This window comes from Pochonia chlamydosporia, chromosome 1, assembly GCF_001653235.2.
Source record: "Pochonia chlamydosporia 170 chromosome 1, whole genome shotgun sequence".
Taxonomy (NCBI): Eukaryota; Fungi; Ascomycota; class Sordariomycetes; order Hypocreales; family Clavicipitaceae; genus Pochonia; species Pochonia chlamydosporia.
In genome coordinates this window covers 1,713,469-1,728,348 of record NC_035790.1, presented here as the reverse complement: position 1 = coordinate 1,728,348, position 14,880 = coordinate 1,713,469, and the positions used below count along the sequence as shown (strand labels likewise).

Sequence of the window (14,880 nt, the reverse complement as noted above, 5' to 3'; positions counted from 1 at the left end):
GCACCAGCTTGGGTGCTCTCCGGGTGAAATTCCGGGATCGTGCAATTCATGCGAACAAACAATGCGATCGAATCGTCTGTCTCCGTGACGGCGTTGCGTGTGTGCCGTTTTCATAAATTTCATCGTTAACGCTCGACGGCGCGCTTCCGCGGGGAAGCAAATGCGATAATAGGCCGGGCAGTATGACAATTAAATTCTGTTCATGCCTAGCGGGTTCATATCCTGATGATATTCTGGGCGCTCGGGTTGCGCAAAGGTTTGCTGGGGGTCCCAGGAAGCTGTCTGCGGCGGTCGCGGGCTCGAGAACGATCTCGCAGGAGCGTGATATCGTGCCGTCTGCCCAAAGTAGTCGGGGGTTCGTCGCCCCGGTGGCGGCGATTTCACTGGAGAAAGTGGTGTTACCACAGCGCTAGAATCCCTGGAGAGCATTTCGTACGAACGTGAATTGCGTGCATCTTTCTTAGCCTCATAACGAGCATCCACAGATACAAACTCTTTCTGTCGGCGACTGCCTGGTAGGAATGATTTGAACAAATCGTACCAGGCCGTGAACATGGAGATGCGGCCCAATAAGAATAAGAGCCAAATACCGTTCAACTACAAAACTCAAGTTAGCCAAAAATACAAGAGTCTCTCGTCACAATCCATGGTTTGTGTGCCCGAGTTTTTGTTCCAACACGGGCATAACAAATGGGTACGGGGCTAAGAAAGAGAAACCAACGAACCCCTAGTAAAAGTAACACAGCCGTTACAGTGGCTTCGTTGACCACAATGGAACCCGCATAGTTGAGACACTTGTTCTTGTCACCCCCAGCGCCAATCAAGCACGTTACCCAATCTTGAGCCACGCGAGGGTCATTGGTCACTGATTGCACGACGTTGTCTTGGAACACGAAGATGACCGAAAAGAATATGACATCAGCAATGATGATCAAGACAATGGCAATACCGCGCCACTGCAAAGCGATAACACGTTTCACACGACGGTAAGCTTGGCGAGGGGACACTGTTCTGACGCTATTGGTGTACGCAGGGAGACTTGATCCCTCAGTCGAGGCAGAGTTGTCGTATAAGGAGGCCAGGTAGACTTTGACGCAGTAACCAAATGTCGCAAAGGTAAGGATCACGGTTGCCCCCGCGAATATGAGGAGAGGAATCCACAAATCCGCGAGACTGTTCTTGTGGTTGATGTGACACGTTTGACCGAATCGAAAAGAGACACCACTAAAGACGAGAGCCAAGGTGATGCCGAGTAAGGGAACACCCCAACCGGCAGCCTGGGCAAAGATCATGAAGCTTCGTCCCACCAGAACCTGCCAACAAATTTGGAGATGCAGCGACAGTGATCGCAAGAATGCCCACATGACGCCACACCAACCTCCTAGAATGAGAAGGCTGCCAGACGCACCGCACACCTTGCTACTTGACATGCTATGTGGAGTGATCTTATCGTAGCACTGATCCGGTTGAGCAGCCAGAGGGACCACGAATCCAAGCTAAATCTTTGGTCAGATTCTGACGCAAAATGCGAAGCACGAGGCAATGGGAGACGTGGAGACTCACATTCATTAGTAGGACGCCAAAAGTGAAGCAGACACTCAAATAATGTCTGTTTGTCTTGTCCACAGGAAGGGCTGCCCAAGACGCAAGGAGATACACGCAGCATATCGTGCTCACTGCTGCTATCCAGTTGGCCACCACCGTCATGGTATCGAAGCTATCTGGGTATATCCAGTCGGTCATAGGGCATGGAAGGCAACATTTTAAGTCTTCTGCAATCCTTTGACATAACCGGCCATCGACGTCTATAGCATGTTAGCAGGTCCGGTACAACAAAAGCTCGTGGGCCGATTTTCATACATCCTTGACTGTGTAGGTAAAGATTCGAGTCGATAAATGGCGGGGGGCAGAGGTTGACTCCCGTTAAATTAACCATCTTCAAGGATTCTGAGTTGTGTCCCCGGGATTCTTTAAGCAAGTGTGGTTCGTGAAATGTCCAGCGCGAAGACGGCAGCTTTTGAAAAATATTCCAATGCGATGAGCAAGATTATCGTTGTCGTTTTTCCAACGCAGTATATGCTTCGTCGTCTAATCGTATTATAGTAATAGCGGCATGCGTGCTATATGTTCTCCGCAGGCTGTCCCACTATCCGGCCACGAGGTGTCGACGAATCTCGATTCAATTATCCCGGAGTAATTTCCGACAGTTCTTCCTTTGACGAGGCGATAAAAGGGTAAAAACCAAGTAATTGTTAAATAGATGCAAAAAGCACAGCCAGAATGGTCCGGGACTAAAAGATACGTGACCGAATTCGGAAGCACAGGAGAGGGCGTGGTTACAACCCGGTGCTTAGAGGCATGGCCTCGGGTTGGATGTTGATGGAACTTTGGACAATGTGAGAGGATGTGCGATGTCGAGTAGGAATAATAATTGATCAAGGAGTGTAGGAATAAAAGTAGAAATAAATGTAAAAAAATTCGGGTCCGGGGAAGTAAGCAACGAACATGCTGTGGGAAGGGCGAGACAGGACCATAAAGTACTTTGGATTTCTACTGTACTTCGTCTCTGGGGGTGAGTTTGGATCAATTCGAGGTGGTCAACGTCCAAGTGGGTGGGCGTGTATCTTCTGAGTCGTCAAGAGCCAACTGGTGTGAGTGGGCGGATATCATGAAAGATCCTGGTCCCTCGTTCTCCGTCGCCCACCCCCATGGCTTTACTAGCCTAGACTCTTAAATTTTTCTCTGACTGGGCGTCGGAGCTGGGGGCTCAAAATGGTGTTCAAGGAGGTCCGTTGAGCTAGTGGTCCGGGCTAGTAGGCTCTGGTGAGCGAGCTTGCAAGCCTCTCTCAAGGTTGTCATGTGTTTGGGGCCAAAGCCAGGGCGGGAAGATTGTCTGCATCGGCGAGTCTGCAGGTGGTGGGTGGACTGCTTGACTGGCTGGTTGACTGGATCCTTGGATAACTGGAGCCATTGGGTTGGTTTAGCTTAGCCCGCTCCAGAGTACGCACTTGGACATCTTGAGTAACTCCCCCCTGGGTTCAACTCTTCATGGGATCCTGCAGGGGCCATTTGCGTGCCTGGAAGCAGTTGTGGATGTGATGGAGGCTATGGGTATGGGGTGATGCGAATATTCTTTTGGACGGAGGCGACGAGGGGACGATTGCCACCCCGCCCCCCGTCTCCTGGCCCCTGGATATCTTTCGCTCGATTCTCTGTCGATTCGAGGTGGACGGCTGAGGAGTAAACTATGAACAGAGAATCCATAGTCGCTGATGCGAATTAGATTGAGTGCCAGGCACGCGGTTGGCAGTCAAGGGTCGCGTGGCAATATGGCAAGACCCGGCAAGCTAACGATTTGGTGGATGGATGACTTGGATTGGGGCAGACCTTTGCTAGAGCCGAAACAGACAGAGGCGATTGGAACAGGGTCAGGTGGGTCAACATGACTTCTGGGCAAGCAATTCCCCAGTTGAACCACTGCGATGACTCCTGACAGGATAGCAAGAGTGGAAGTCCTCAATACCACCATGGTTGGAGCCTCCAATCGCTGTTCAAGACTGCCATGACGAGGCCAGTTTGCTCAGGAGTGACGATGCGGCGCAACGCCATCTGGTAGATGCCGAGGCGTCTATCAACGTGGGAGTTGAGGAATATGCTTCTGGCAGTATGTCAAGGCATGTTGATTGCACAGAAATCGAGCACCAAGACCTGGCAATTAATTAGTCCACGAAACGAAAGGAAAGGGCGTGCCTTTCTCTGCCATGAGGCTCCTAGATGGGAAGGGGCCCGGCAGCAGAACCCAGGACACACAAGGCCAGTGCAGAAGAATCGAACAAAGAGAAGGGGAGCAGCAATTCGGACCATTGGTAACGGGAAGGACACCTTTGACAGTAACTTGCCAATGAACCTCAGTTGCAACCAGTTGATCTGCCATCAGTGCCATGGAGAGCCCAGAGCAGGAAATCGACCAGGCAGGCTCGTGGAAGCGGGTCTCGTGATACAGGCAACGGCAACATGGTTCGCATTTGGCCATCATGAACTTTGAGCACTGGCAATGTTTTTGCCCGCTTCGGAGGCAGCTTGGAGAAGATGGACAGGTGGACGAGAAGAAGAGAGGCGGCGGGGCCACATCTTGGCCAAACCTGGACGCCGCCACAGGGGTCAAGGGTGCCGCAGCCGCTTTATTGCATGCACAATGCGCATGGCATTCGTCAAGGTGCACAGGGCGTTGTGTAACCTTCGCACAGCCTGGTTTGGTCTGGTTCCAGCACGTCTCTTGGCCTTTGAATGGAGACTCCTGATGGTGCATGAGCTGTACTCGTGCAGACAATTGGTGCTGTACGAGATGCAGGCAAACCCTTTTTTGGAGAGTGGGTAAAGGAGTGCGAAGTGTCCAGCTTGGGATTGCTCGGCAAGACATCAATTGATGGAAATGGCATCCATGTCGCAGTGACCATGAGGTTGGTTGGCTGCAGAATGCAGAAGACTCTGGAGCACGGTTCTGATGGTGGCACTTGAAGCTCCATGTCTTTTTCATGCACTTGCCTGTTGCGAACTGATGACAGGTTTTTTGAGTTGTCCAAACACAGCCTGGCTTGCTCTCTTATGTTGACTCAAGAACGAAATCATTTTTATGGACGTCAATGAATCGTCTCAAATGGCGGCTGCCTTCTTAGCTCCGAGGAACAGGCAACACTGGCATACTCCCGTCCGCTATGTCTTGGGCGTCGTCCATCACTTCCAACTCTGGGACAAGCAGCCGAGCTGGTACGGCCGGATCATGTCTGAAACTTTCTGGTGTGAATATGAATCCGAATCGATGCCACTCCTTGTCCAACTTGTCAACTAGTATGAAAGTTGTCACTCTTTCGCTTGTGCGCGACGGACGTCGTCAATTGGCAATAATGTGCCTCCAAAAGATCCAACGAAAGTGTCAAACATGGGGTCGCATAAGATTTTGCTGAGGCTTGTGTCGGTGCGACCACAAAATGCAGTTGGTTGGTCTCCATCCAATAGATACATACCCACGACTGGCCAGTCACCATCTTCTGTTCCAAATCTCGTACCAGAGGTTTACACTTGACCCCATCATCAGTCCCAGCGAAGCCGCGAGCCCGTTGGTCAGCCATGGGCTTCTATAGCCCACCACGACAATAGTAGAAGCATGACAGACGATGACAGCCTCTCACTCATCGTATAGAGCCACCAGCCAAGAAGGTAACTCACGAGCTGAGCGACGGTCAACTTCGGGCGGGAGTAGATGGTTGGTTTATCTCGATCTCAGCCATTTATGGGGTAAACAGGCTATACTTGCTTTTATTGTTCCCTTCTCCGACAAATATAGTTCGCTGGCATGCCGAAGATCTTGCTTCGTATCACCCACTCCGTGGCGCTGAGGACAGTCCAAGGTGCACCTACCACATCTTATGTCTGAGGTTCTGAGACATGAACGTCATGATCAAGCCCCATATTCACTGTAGAGGGCAATCTTTTGAAGGTGGCTGCTGTGCCCGAATCCCCAAGTCTTAGGAATTGGGGACATCCAACGTCGTTACCGCTGACCCTAGGTGAGTGTTGTGTCGAAGAGATGCCCATAACTGGACAATGAGGGCTATGATTTTCGCTGCAGCCTGAAGCTATTTTGATTCGTGATATCCCAGAATTTTTGAAGTTATTCTACAATAGAGTTGCAGCAGTTTCGAGAAATACACGAGGAAGTACTCCGTAAGTTAAGCCAGTGGCATCGTTTGGGCAATTTAGTCACCACCCGGAGTCGACAAACCCACACCAGAGCCGGTGTCCATGGGGTCAACTGGCAGGGGTGGCGCTAGGGTTCCGAGACGGACGCAATGATGGGCAGAGAATAATCTGCAAGGCACGAAGTACACGAGTGCCTGTTGGGTCGCGAGTAAGTTTTAGATGAGCTTCCGACCTGGTTCGTAACAACAAGCTGCGCAACCCTCACCTGCATGCCCCATACTCCATGCCATATGTGCACGTCTCACAAAGTCATGCAAACCATGGCGGCGAGAACTTGCATTGACCTGTAGAGGCTCGACGTTCCCCAAATGGGAACATTGGCTGGTAGTAAAACACCGAATTAGTCTATCAACATGGACCAGACAAGAATGTTGAGTATTGGCTCTTCAATCAGGGTTAAGCGACAAGTCGACATTTGACGCACGTACCAGACTTGTTTGCTAGGCTCGGGCCATTCCGCCAACATCATTCGTAGATGGCAAAGGCAGACGATATTGCTCCCACAGCTGATTTCTGACGGGTGAGTGATGAATGGTGCCGTTCTCATGAGATAAAATCTGGCATCGTAACCAGTCAGGTTCACAGAAACGAGCATTGCAAGTCGCCACATTGTGCGCCGGCTGCCAGCCCGAGCCTGTCAGAAGTCAAGAAAGGAGACTCGCTTGCTGACTGGTCGGGCTGCATCGTGCCTTCCCTTCCACTGACAGCCTTTGCTGGGCAGACTGGGTTCCGGGAAGAACGATCGGCCTATAGCATGAATAAGGCAAGCGCCCCAAGAGATCCCCGCTTGATTCGAAATGACTGAAGGCGTTTGCATCTCGTTTGAATTTTTACACATGGTTCCTGTCGAGTCTGATAGAATTCGACATTGCACGCCCTCTTGTCTTGCATCCAGAGCAATTGATTTGTTCTGTGCCAAATCATGGGCCTGTGCGGGGTGAGTATTGCGCGACATTCATTGGCTCAAGCGCAATCAGCTCTGTAGCTAATCCCAGGCGAGACTGTGCTGCACAACTAAGCAATTTTAATGTTGATCGGTCGTCTGGGTATTCGGTCTTGCGGCCGCTTCAATGGTCCATCACAAAGAGGCTGCCGCGTTTGTTGTTGTGATTATATTATTTCCGGCCACACCACAATACAAAGTGAGTTGTCAGTTTGCGGGGATCACATTTGGGCAACATCTGGTGTGCACCAGATTGTCCTCCAACAACGGGCAAGTCACTTAACCATCAATCCGGGGGTAGCGTTGCGTGCGACCACCACTGATGCTCTGCTATAATAGTTGCCGGACGTGATTCTTCTTTGAGCAAGGTTGGACCATGCCACATGACAATCCTCCGACACCAGCGACGCCTGACAGCCCGTCTGACACGCGATAGCCTCCCATACGGAGTTGAGTGTGGCAACTAAGACAGGCAACTAGTGAGAACAGCCAATATCACGTCGTTTGTTGGTGCCGTTCATCGGTCCCAAACTTCGAGACTCTCCGTACTCAAAAGCTGGCTGCATTGGTGGCTATCTTCTTGACAGCCAACATCATCACCTCGCAGTGTCTCACGAGGGCCCAACTACATTGAATTCGAGCACTTTGATCAAGAGAGGCGCACATGCTTCACAAATTATCTGCATTTCCCGTCGTTCCTGTTCAATTGCCTCGGTGCGCGTCAGCGGCCAGGCTAAGAAAGCAGCAATCATCCGGGGTTGGCAAGCCACTGCTCCACTTTCATCAACATCCAAATCACAACCCTGGCGGTCAAACGACATACATACATACGCTTTGGAGTTTATGAGACAATACAAGATGTTGTCTGCATGTCCAATAACACATGTTCTGAAGTCCACTTCCCCAGAGATGCGCCTTGAGTGTGGTGCCTGGCTGCGGTCTACCCCAGGTTTTTGCTACATGGGACGATATCGCAATTTGGGTCAGGTAAATTTCAAACAACTATTTCCCTTGACCGCCGGTTACATTTTAAGACCAGTTTTGGCCTGTGGGTATTGCTATTGTGCCGGATTGGTGTAACTCTAATCGCAGTTGCTACTACATTGAGAATCGTTACTGCTTGAATAGTGCAGCTCTTTGAACATACGCTGCCTCATGAGAGAGTCGAACCGCCAGCCCTGCACACAGGATGGTAAGGGATGCGGAAATGCGAAAGTCCCAAGTACTCTCTACAGCTTGTTTATCAGCAAGCGGACTTGAAAGCTGCTATCCCGAAAGCTGGATTACGAATCTCCCACACTATCAAGAACAAATGGTCCGAAAAGTTCCCCGCTCTCACCAACCTTCAACTGCATGTTGGCTTGTTGACTACGGGATGGTGCGCTGGTCATCCAAGATCAACGTTGGCAATGAGCCCATGGCATGTGAGTTCGAACGGCATAAACCGCTTCCTCAGACGCGCCAGCAAACCTTGCGAGAGCGGTCAAAGGCTGTTGTATGCGAACGCCTCCATCTCTTCTATAGTGGCTTCCGCAACTGGGCTTCAGGCGCACGGCATAAACTGGGTCAGCGGCTCAAAGCTGTGGACTGGTGACGAGGAGGCAATTCTGCATCCGATCAATCTGTGTGACATTTTTGGAGTGGCTTTTCCTCCAGAGTGGCGACGTAACAAAGGCATTCGGAATCAAAGAACAGATGGTTTCGGATTGTGCCAAGTCTCAAGTTTGCGTTTCAAAGCGAATATTTCGGTATCGTTCCGGCCGAGATAGGTGGCAGAGAGGGCTCTTGGGGCGTGCATCATTGTCTCACTGGTCTTTCGAGTTGGCTAACCAAACCCTCGACTGACTATCCAAAAGGGGATGGTGGATCTCAGTAGTTCGAATCGGCCCCCGGTTCATACAACACCGTACTAAGTCATCATCGGTAGGGTCTGGCGTGAACTGACCCTTGTTCGTCAGCACGTTGGTGCTGACTGTGAGGCTTTACATCCGCCGATAGCTTCTGACAATCATGTATCCGGTGAGGGGGTCGGTGCTGCAGGAACAAGACCTTTTCGGGTGTTTTTGCGGAACTGCAAGTCTCATTTTTGCTCTCCAACTCACGCGGCTGCCGCGTTGTCGTGCGCAGATGACAATCCTTTATGGACAGAATGGTTTGGCTGAGCCTGCATCTCATCGCCGCTCAAAAGGCAAGGATCAAATGAAAGCCATCCGCCATGACCGTGGTTCAATCACTGGGATAGCCAGTGAGTGGCGTGCGCCCGCGCGATTATCTTGCCCCGATATTGACTTTCTCTCCGAACAGAACCCATGCTCAGAGAGCCTCGGAAACTGGGAGCCCAGCCTCATCTTGCAAAGAACAACAAGATGGCACTTTACACGTTGAACATGTCCCATGCCAATAGGACAGCATCTTTTTGCGTTCTGAACCTTCCTTTCGTCGGACGTCAAGTGCCCGCGAATGCAACCTCGGACTAATATGCAACTTTCGCGGGTGACCCATTGCTTTGGGACTCTGGCCGAAAACTTCATGACTCAGGGCGGACATGGGCCACTGCCATAGAGAGATGTGACAGCGTCCTACAGGAAGCAGTCCCGTTCCTGCGCAGTTGCTGACTTGAGTTGGTTGCCGAATTCGTGCTGCCATTCCGTCTCATTGAAGGTCAACGAACTGGCTTTAACACTTCCACCATCCAGGGCAAAATGGCAGCTCGTCCGCTTCGAAGACCCACCGCCTGCTGTCTCGAGTGAGGCCTTGTAGCCTGTTATTTGTTGTTTTCGAGGCTAGCGTGCGTTGCCGTCGGCACTGTAGAAGAAGCTTATTTTGGCGTATAAGCGGTTGTCACTGACAGCTTGCTTCAACATTTGTGCCTCAGCCAATACAATTCCCTTTTATGCTACCTCTCCGCGGGTAATGCCCACAGTTCTTGGACAAATTGTCAAGGTATTCAACTTGGGAATTGCTGAGGCAATAAAATTGAACAGAATCGCAATCAACTTTTCTGAATTATGCTTTCGAAAAGATGTCAAGGTAAGATTTCTAAGCAACACAGTCTTGGCTCCCCACTCCAGGTGCTTCAATAACTCCGCAATGCGGACTTTGATATTGCAACTCGTTATGATGGTTGAGTTATGTATGAGTTTTGTTCTATAATTCTGTCGTGGTCACGGTATGACTCATGGATTTCTCTATTCTGCTCCGTGAATTTTATCAGCAGCCAGCAACGCAACAATGAACGAGTGGAAGGCGCCAAGAATTGGTAATCGTCCATCTCGAGTTTCAACCTCTATCGCTTACAAACTCTGATCCCTCTGTAAAAGTTGATGCAGCACGACAACACTTCACAGCTTGAGTATGGCTTGCGCAGAAACAAAAGAGATAAATAAGAGGATCATGGCTAGAAAGCGAGAATCAACAAGCATCACAGCAACAGCTCCTAAGTTGAGCGTTCACCACCACAATCACAAACTACGCCAAATACACACACGCAGTTGAACAATGGCTCTCCAGCGCATCTCCTTTATTGGCATCGGCAACATGGGCCGGGCACTAGGCCAAACACTACACAAGGCCGGGCATCCCATCACGATCTGGAATCGAACAAGGGATCGCGAGCAGGTGAACCAGCTGGTCGAGCTCGGGGCCGAGTTTGAGCACGACGCGGAAGCGGCGATTGCCCGAAGTGAAGGTGTTATCATCATCTGCGTGCTCGACTACGACACCATATACAAGGCCCTCGACAATGTTTCCTCGTTTGAGGGAAAGACGATTGTCAATCTCACCAACGGGTCGCCCCAGCAAGCGACGGCGGCAGAGCAGTGGTTCAAGCAACGTCAAGCAAAGCGATACTTTGACGGAGCCGTCATGGCAACTCCGGACCTTGTCGGCACGCCACACTCTCTGCTTGTCTACAGCGGCGAAAGCGAAGAGGTCTTCACCGACGTCAAGTCTCTCCTCGCGCCGCTAGGTGCTGCGCACTACGAGTCCCCTGACTCGGGCTCAGCGTCCAGGCTGGACCTCGCCGCGCTGGCCACCATGTACGGCATGTTCTCTGGTGCGTTCATCGGCATGGCCCTCCTCAAGAGACAGAAGAACCTCTCAGGAAACAGAGAAGAAACCAAAGTCACGCCAGGAGTGTCCAAGGTGATGATTCCATTTGTATCAGCCATCGTGCCTTACATGGAACTCCTGGCCAAGTCGATGGACGAACAGACTTGGAACGATAGTCTCGGAAACCCTCTTGGCATGCAGGGCACGGCACTTCAAGGCATTCTGCAAGCCTGCAAGGAAGAAGGCGTGGACGGTAGCGCGTTGGAAAGCTTGTCCAAGAACCTGCAAAGAGCTGTCAAGGAACAGGGCGGAGATGGTGGAATTGCCATTGCCGGATCGTACTTGCTCCAGTAGGCTAGCAAAAACTAGGATAGGTTAATAAAGAGTCTGGTGGATATTGAAGTCAAAGCGGTCGTGCTAAAACGGATATTGAGCTTGTCTTGTTGCTTGGCCCAGGATGAAATGGGGTGTGATTAGATTGTACTGTATGTATGTATGTCTTGGTTGAATCCGTATTGTTAAAAGATGAGTGGCGTTTTGTTCCTGCATGCAACGGCTAAAGTCGACGGGCTCGGCAATTGCAATTCTGGACGAGCCCAAAGCCATGACAAGTGGCAATGACCGGAAGAATCGTCTTCCAGGAGGACATGCACACTGAATGTTCAAAGTCGGGATGTTGCAGTTGCACCCAAGAGATCAGCAATCAAGTCACCATCTCACAAACCAGCCCAATGCGTAGAAAACGTGCGCTCTCTTGGCAATCTCTCATCCTTGCCAGCACAACAACCCCTTGTGCGTTCCCAGCCAAGCCAGCCACCGCCATTATCCGCGACCCAAAGCATCTTTGCCTGAGCCCTACTAATCCCTTAGAAAGCAACATCTGAAACAATCGAAACAATCCAGCCCTCTTGGTGTTTCCAAATGGCACGCCGGACCAGTTCCCACTGGACCAGGGAACCCAGGCCCTTCACCATTCAGCCACCCAGCGCAAATAGGGCTCTAGAACAGCAGGGATAAGGATAAAATGGTGTCTGTGCTACGGTTGCCCATCCGAATGTTGCATCACAGCATTTGGGGGAATGCATGCTGGACGGCTATATCGCGGGAGAGACTCGGTATTATTGTGCATGGTGGGTGGTGTACAATGCTGTGCAGAGCATAATCTGGCTTGCAGAAGAATTGGTGGAATGCTTAATATCCTTTATATTATGATGTTCCCGTTAATATACTGGCGGGTTGTGATATTAGCGGCACGATGTAATTTATCCGGACACACAGACGATTTTCTTGGCCGTTTCGTTGGACCTGCCTCAGAGAGGAGGAGTCCCAGGACAATGGCAATCGGCCGACAGATAGCAGCGGGCGCGAGTGATCAATGATGGTCGAAATTACCGAACCCTCCATGTCTGCACAGACACAGACGGTGTACCCACGTTGATGAGGGATGTGGGCAAATGCACCCGCTTGGCTGGGTCAGGTATCGATCATTGAGGTTTTTGGAGACAAAACAGAATGGGGCATGGAAAAAAGGAGGGGGTGTGTTCACGACGGACGATCAAAAAAGAAAAAACTACAGACAACCTTGCCACCAGTTGCAGATAAACCCAACAAAATGGAGAATTCAGCAGATATTGCCCTGTATTATAACTGGCATGACGACAATATAGGAGCCATGGAGGCCAAGTCGGACTTTAACCATCGGCCAACATTGACCTCAAGCCTCAGCACTCCATCCCAGCAGGTTGGATCATGGCTGCAATGAACACGAACCGGCCTGTGCGCACAAAAGAAGACGCAAAGAACAGAACGAGCAGAAGAACCCTGCCTCGATGGTGCGGCCGGCGGGAAACAACCAACACAGCAACCCCTTGGCTTGGCCTTGGCCTTGGCCTTTGTATTCCCTCGTCAACCTAGAAGCCATTTCGGCCCTACACCGTCTTGGTGCTCCCGTCTCCCGTTTTACCACGTTGTATTCTCTATCGCACAGCGTCCAACGGCCCCCTTGCCAAAAAAGTTCTTTATCCGGTGTCATGTTACAAAAATTCGAGACCCGGTATTCCCAATCATCCGCCTTCCTCACTCTTCCCCTCCATGGAGGTCCGTGGTTTTGCAAAACACCGCCGATCTCACTTCCCTCGGCAATGAAAGAAAACTTGGGGGTCACCATGTGGTTTTGCTCATCACTCCAACAAGTCAATCAAAATATGTCGAATTTTGTGCAGATCTCCCATCGGTTTGGGGACGGTGGGTTCTGGAAGCACGTAATTGGCGCAGTTTGCGAGACCGTCTTTGCAGGGAACCAGACGCAGACAGGACAAGCAGGGTCAAGTTCTTTCGTCAAGCTACGGGACAAGGGGACAAGGGGGTGAATTAGCGTGGACAACCTTTTCCAGGCCGCGGGATGTGGAGCGTGGTTTTTTGGCAATGACGGCGGGAATGGCTCTCTTGGGAATCATGTCCGAGGGGAAATGGGTTGTTACTCCACTTTGTTTTCTGGGGGTGAAGTTGGTTGAGTCGTGGGATGGTAAGTTGGCAATGGGGACATTGAGTTTGTGGAATTGTCATCGGGGAAGAGGAGCCGTGGCGTACCGTGATCTTGATGATGTTGGTTTGGTGTTTGTATTGTGACGTGAACGGTGAGACGTGCTTGCAACTACCATCATATACATCCGGGCAGCATTGGTGAGATTTTGCTGTTTGAGGCGGTTTCGACTATTCGCAACTATGGGAATCTGAGTTTCTCCAAACTGTAAGGCGTGCGCTAATGCTTAGGTGCCGACTCTTGAGTCTGTTAGTGTCGCCTTTGCTTCCTGAGGAATAGCCAGTTTGGTGTGCTAACTGCGTCGTGTTTGAGGATTCATGTATAATGGATGGAATGTGCCGACTTTGAGTGTCTTGAAACGAGGTGCGCGTCAGGTCGGGAGATTTATAATGCAGAACAGATATCACCATTGGGTATATCGGCATAAATACTAATCATCACCGCAACACGATAAACTGCTTTCTATCAACCACCTACACTACAGTATCACTCACGCTTTATGTCTTTGCAACTTTGAAGACACTTTATCAATGCATCCACCAGCAAATGTGTTTCAGTCGGACACCCCATCCCAGCGACGGAAACTGCCACCACAAAGCACAAGTCCTTGACAAACTGCTTCATCCCTCACATTCCAATTCACTCATTGTAAAGACTTCCAGCTTGCCAGCCCAACATCTCCGCACTGAAGCCACCTCATCTCCCATCGCCAGGCCAAAGCGGAACCCATCACAACCGGCATAGCAAGATAATTTCGGTCTCCGCCCCATGCCATGTTCTGTGTGTCTCAATCGGGATTCAACTTCGGGGCTTGATATTGCGTCCATGCCGATCAGCCTCTATTTAGTTGGGGTCAGAATTGCGATGCACCGGGGCTCCGCAGTTCCGGAGATGGGTTGGAGTTGGTTGTGAATGCATGTCTATGGGGATCCTGCAGGATGTAATTGAGTTGGATGAGCATGAGATAACAAATAGGCTACTAGCGGTGTTGGGTAGGAGCTGGTTTTCACCGCTGGTCGACTGTCGGGTATGTGACTAACTTTGTAGTACCCAGAGTTCATGACATTGATGTTCTTCACTTGCTTGCTAGTAGTTGCACGGCATGATATCTTCCGCTTGGTGCTCATGTATAACTTGACTTCTTGCTGCAATGTGTCAGTGTTGATGTTTGCTACGTAGGAGTACCACAGTTGATGAGATTCACTCGTAACGTTAACACTTGATATCAAAAAGTAATCTTGCTATCTGGCTGGGTTGTTTCTGGCACCGTGAGATTGGCCGTTGTTTGCTCCAGGTTAAACCAAAATGTGGTACGATGCTGTAACACAAGGTTTTCAACCATCACCAGAATATCATAGAAAGTTCGTATTACGATAGTTTTCCTGGCATGCCTCCAAACCAATTCAAGTGTATTTGCAGATTTCCTTATCCTGAAGCTTCATATTCCTCGAATAACCTCAATATTATTCAACATTTCCTTGCACAAGAAGTTCATCCAGTTATTTGCAGTCGAGAGTCGAAAATGGTGTAGGGTAGTCAACATTGACACCTCATGAATTTTGGTGAATCGTTCCGTCTTGACATG

The 14,880-nt window shown here is 50.4% G+C and overlaps 4 protein-coding genes across 4 annotated transcripts; 3 read left to right on the top strand and 1 right to left on the bottom strand.

Moving 5' to 3' along the window:
• Nucleotides 1-189: 189 nt before the first annotated feature.
• Nucleotides 190-1,936, bottom strand: VFPPC_00419 (G-protein coupled receptor; the record flags this gene model as incomplete). Its single annotated transcript, XM_022428171.1, has 4 exons — nt 190-597; nt 726-1,496; nt 1,564-1,805; nt 1,861-1,936. The coding sequence occupies 4 exons, from the start codon at nt 1,934-1,936 to the stop codon at nt 190-192; spliced, it is 1,497 nt and encodes a 498-aa protein (XP_022284668.1).
• A 1,680-nt stretch (nt 1,937-3,616) lies between these two features.
• On the top strand, nt 3,617-4,045 carry VFPPC_17402 (hypothetical protein; the record flags this gene model as incomplete). Its single annotated transcript, XM_022429114.1, has 1 exon — nt 3,617-4,045. One exon carries the CDS (start codon nt 3,617-3,619, stop codon nt 4,043-4,045), a length of 429 nt encoding a protein of 142 aa, XP_022285869.1.
• A 6,156-nt stretch (nt 4,046-10,201) lies between these two features.
• On the top strand, nt 10,202-11,107 carry VFPPC_00416 (oxidoreductase; the record flags this gene model as incomplete). Its single annotated transcript, XM_018280437.1, has 1 exon — nt 10,202-11,107. The coding sequence occupies one exon, from the start codon at nt 10,202-10,204 to the stop codon at nt 11,105-11,107; it is 906 nt and encodes a 301-aa protein (XP_018148522.1).
• A 1,475-nt stretch (nt 11,108-12,582) lies between these two features.
• VFPPC_17403 (hypothetical protein) lies at nt 12,583-13,122 on the top strand (the record flags this gene model as incomplete). The annotated part of the gene is made up of 1 exon (XM_022429115.1): nt 12,583-13,122. The coding sequence occupies one exon, from the start codon at nt 12,583-12,585 to the stop codon at nt 13,120-13,122; it is 540 nt and encodes a 179-aa protein (XP_022285868.1).
• Nucleotides 13,123-14,880: the final 1,758 nt, after the last annotated feature.